Source organism: Crocodylus siamensis, chromosome 2 (genome assembly GCF_052110815.1).
Source record: "Crocodylus siamensis isolate JL-2025a chromosome 2, ASM5211081v1, whole genome shotgun sequence".
NCBI classification, from domain to species: Eukaryota; Metazoa; Chordata; order Crocodylia; family Crocodylidae; genus Crocodylus; species Crocodylus siamensis.
This window is the reverse complement of record NC_143396.1, coordinates 267875967-267879599: the sequence shown is the minus strand read 5'-3', so window position 1 is coordinate 267879599 and position 3633 is coordinate 267875967. Positions and strand designations below refer to the sequence as shown.

At 67.7% G+C, this 3633-nt stretch overlaps 1 protein-coding gene and 1 long non-coding RNA gene across 4 annotated transcripts; one reads left to right on the top strand and one right to left on the bottom strand.

The window, feature by feature from the left end:
• Positions 1-266: 266 nt before the first annotated feature.
• Positions 267-1011, bottom strand: LOC149872168 (uncharacterized). 2 transcript variants are annotated; one of them, XR_016440591.1, is made up of 2 exons: positions 889-1011; positions 267-738 (listed from the first exon to the last, which is right to left on the bottom strand). It is a non-coding gene; the product is annotated as an uncharacterized LOC149872168 (long non-coding RNA). The 2 variants fall into 2 exon arrangements; XR_016440590.1 differs by having other exon boundaries at positions 894-1009.
• Positions 1007-2559, top strand: GSC (goosecoid homeobox). 2 transcript variants are annotated; one of them, XM_090035002.1, is made up of 3 exons: positions 1007-1491; positions 1793-2005; positions 2262-2559. In XM_090035002.1, exons 1-3 carry the CDS (start codon positions 1164-1166, stop codon positions 2345-2347), a joined length of 627 nt encoding a protein of 208 aa, XP_089891128.1. In that variant the 5' UTR covers positions 1007-1163; the 3' UTR covers positions 2348-2559. The 2 variants fall into 2 exon arrangements, with proteins under 2 accessions (XP_089891128.1, XP_089891127.1); XM_090035001.1 differs by having other exon boundaries at positions 1014-1491; positions 1746-2005.
• The last annotated feature ends 1074 nt before the right edge of the window (positions 2560-3633 follow it).

Genomic DNA, 3633 nt, shown 5'->3' with positions numbered 1-3633 from the left:
AAAAATCATTTGTCCCTCGTCTCCAGCTCCTAATGGCCTGTTTGCATGCCGCGCGGGCGGCTTCCCCGGGGCAGGCGGGCCGGGCGCGCTCACTCGCCTCCTGCGGCTTCCCCGCGGCGGCCGTGACCGAGCGCGCAGCCCGCGAATCACCGCCGCGGACACGCGTCGCCCTGCCGCGCGCCCGCACGGAGCCTTCCCGGGGAAGAAAACGCGACAGTAACACCAACAGTAATTATAACAATAGTAAATCACAATAATAATGATGATAACAGTAATAATAATAATAATAATAATAGATTGTAATCGTGATAAAGCAAGTCTGAGCCCCGCCCTGGAGCCTGGCTTCTGCAGCAGAGGTTGTTGCCGAGCTCACATCCAGCCTGGTAAAACCCCGACATCTGTCCTGAATTGAAACGTTAGGGGGGAACCCCCCGCCCCCCGGTGCTGCAGTCGCTGCGCTTCCAGGCCTCTGCAACGCGGCTGGGAAATACTGGGGAGTTCTTGAAAACCAGAACCTGCCCCGCAGGAAGCGCCGTCTGTGCGGGGCCGGGGCCGGGGCCGGGCCCTTTTCCCGGCCGAAATCCTGCGGCTCGGCTGGAGGCTGAGGATCGCGCCGCGCGGGAGAGGAGGTGCGGGGCGGACAGGCGGGGAGCTGCTAAACGCGGCCCCGCAGCGGCATTAATCAGATTAACCCGGGCAATTAGTCGCTGCTGGAGATCAAGCCTCAATCTGGGGCCTCTGGAAAAAAAAAAGAAAGAAAAAAAAGAAGCCAGTAATGGCGAGGATTAAGTTAATTTCATTAATTCTCAATCCACAGCCCGGGCTCCTTTCGCTTCTTTGTGCGGCCCCCACGGTGACCCTTCCTCCCCCCTCCCCCCCCAGGCAAACTCAACTCCGGTTGTGTTTGTCGTCTGCATGTTCCCGGGAACTCAGGCCAGGATGACGTCGCCTGGGTATAAAACAGGGAAGAGGTTCAGATGGCTCCTACTCCGAGCAGCCGTCTGGGCTGAGCAGGGGGGACCGGGAGGGAGGAGGAGGAGGGAGGGCCGGTGGCGCACGCTCGCCCGCTGCCGGCGCCCGCCCGCTCCCGCTCCTGCTCCCGCTCCCGCCTGGAAACGCGAGGGAAGTTTCGCCCCGGCCCTCGCCGCGCCCGGGCGTGGGCGATGCCCGCTGGCATGTTCAGCATCGACAACATCCTGGCGGCCAGACCCCGCTGCAAGGAGGCCGTGCTGCTGCAGCAGAGCGCGGCGCCCGTCGTGTTCCCCAGCCTGCCCGGCGACTCCCTCTACGGCGCCGGCACTGACTACAGCGGATTTTACTCGCGGGCGGTGGCCCCCGCCTCCAACCTGCCGGCGGTCGGTGGATCTAGGATGGGCTACAACAACTACTACTACGGGCAGCTGCACGTGCAGGCGGCCCCCGTGGGTCCCTCCTGCTGCGGCGCCATGCAGCCCCTGGGCGCGCAGCAGTGCTCCTGCGTCCCCGGAGCAGGTAAGCGGCGCCCGGCCCGGCCCGGCCCGGCCCCCTCGTCGGGCAGCGCGGGCGAGCGGGGCTGCCCAGTGGCCGAAGCCCGGCGGCTTCCTGCCCTGGTGACACCGCCTCCCTCCCCAGCCAGGGCCCGTGCCCGCTTCTCCTCGCGCCGGCCAGCCGGGAGGGGAGACCCGGGGGTGCGCGGGGACGGGCGGGCGAGGCGCTGCTCTCTCGCGGGCCGCCGCAAACGGGGCTGGTGTCTTCTCTCCCTCCAGGCTACGAGGGCACCGGCTCGGTCCTGATGTCCCCTGTGCCCCACCAGATGCTGCCCTACATGAACGTGGGCACCTTGTCCCGGACCGAGCTGCAGCTGCTCAACCAGCTGCACTGCCGGAGGAAAAGGAGGCACCGGACCATCTTTACGGACGAGCAGCTGGAAGCCTTGGAAAACCTCTTCCAGGAAACGAAATACCCGGACGTGGGCACCAGGGAGCAGCTGGCCAGGAGGGTGCATTTAAGGGAGGAGAAAGTGGAGGTATTCCCCCCCCCCGCGTGTTTGAGAGCGCGCGCAGCTGCGGGCACGGCCGGGCCGGGGCAAGCAGAGCGACGGGGGGCGGGGGGGAGCCCTAAAAAGGGGCTTTGTGCAGGCGGCCGCTCGGTGCGGGGCGCACTGGCCCGGAGCCATCGCCCGGTCTGGGCGGGGGCTTCCCTGGAGACCGCCCGCGGCGCGGGGTGTTTTGCGGGGGGTGTTTGGTGCGGGACTGCTCATGATTTGCTCTCCTGCGGGGCAGGTTTGGTTCAAGAACCGCCGGGCGAAATGGAGGCGGCAAAAGCGATCCTCTTCGGAGGAGTCGGAGAACGCCCAGAAGTGGAGTAAAGCGAGCAAAACTTCCCCGGAGAAGCGGCCGGAGGAAGCGAGAAGCGATCTGGACTCCGACAGCTGATACCTGCCTCTGCGCGGACTGTCGGGCTGGCGCCCGAGGATGCTGCTCACTTGCACAAGCTCGGCCTTGTCGGAGGGGGACAGATGTCTGTACATAGTGTACCCGGCCCCGGGCTGCTTCCTTGTAAATAAAACGTGCCGCGGGGTCCGCTGCGCCTCTCTGTGCTGCGCGGGAGGCGAGCCGGGCCGGGCCGGGCCGGGCGAGCTCGGTTCCCCCCGGTCCGGGGCGCGGGCGCGGGGCGCGGGGCGGGGCGCGGGCGCGGGGCGCTGCTGCTCGGGACGCGGCGAGCTCGGCTCATGGCGCAGGGGCAACAGAGAGGCCGACTTGTACTGAGAGCGCAACAAAGCACCAGGCCGGCCCGTGCTCGCCCGGCGGGAGCAGGCGCGGGGCACGGCTGTGTGGGCCGGGCGTCCGCGGACGGCGCCGGCTTGCCCAGGGCCCTGGAGCCCCCGCGGCAGCGCCGGGAGCCTGGGCCGCGCACGCGGGCGCCGCGGAGCCGGGCCGAGGGCGCTGCAGGCCCGGCTGCTGCCCCTGCCCCTGCCCCTGCCCGGCGCGCCGAGCAGGCGGCGGCGGCGGCGGCAGCGCGGGCCCGAGCCCTCCCCGCCCGCCAGGTGTGGCCGAGGCGGCCGGCCCGGGGCTGGCGGGGGCCGCGCCAGGCGGGCCGCGGCTCGGGGCCTCTGAGGCAGCTGCGGCGCCGGGCTGAGCCGTGCGGGCCGAGGCAGAAAGTTGCAGCTCGTTTCTTTCAGGCCCCTTCGCTAGAGCGGCGCGGGCGAGCGGCGGGGATCGCCTCCTTCGCGGGGCCCCGCGCCACGGCGCGGTCGCAATAAAATCCTCGTGCTTCATCCTCCCCGCTCCGTTATTACTCGCCCAGCTCTTCTCGACTGGCTTCTCGCAGACCCGAGGCAAGCTGTAAGCGAGGAAGCATGTGCGGGCAAAGCAAACCTCGGCTCCCGCCTCTTGTTGTGGCTTCAGGTCCTTTCCTCGTCCTCCCGCTCTGGCTTTCTGGAGGCCGGCCCTGCGCAGCGCCCGAAGAGCCCTGTCTGTGCCCGTGGAGGGCAGCTGCGTGTGCCTCGGTGTATTCAAGCCGCGATTAGTAAAACTCCATCATTATCAGATTAAGTTGTATGCAAGAGGAAGTACAACCCTGCACTGCTCTTGGGGTGGTTTGTAGGAAGCTGCTGGTGGATGGTTTTCTCTCAGCCAGAGGACAAGATCATGT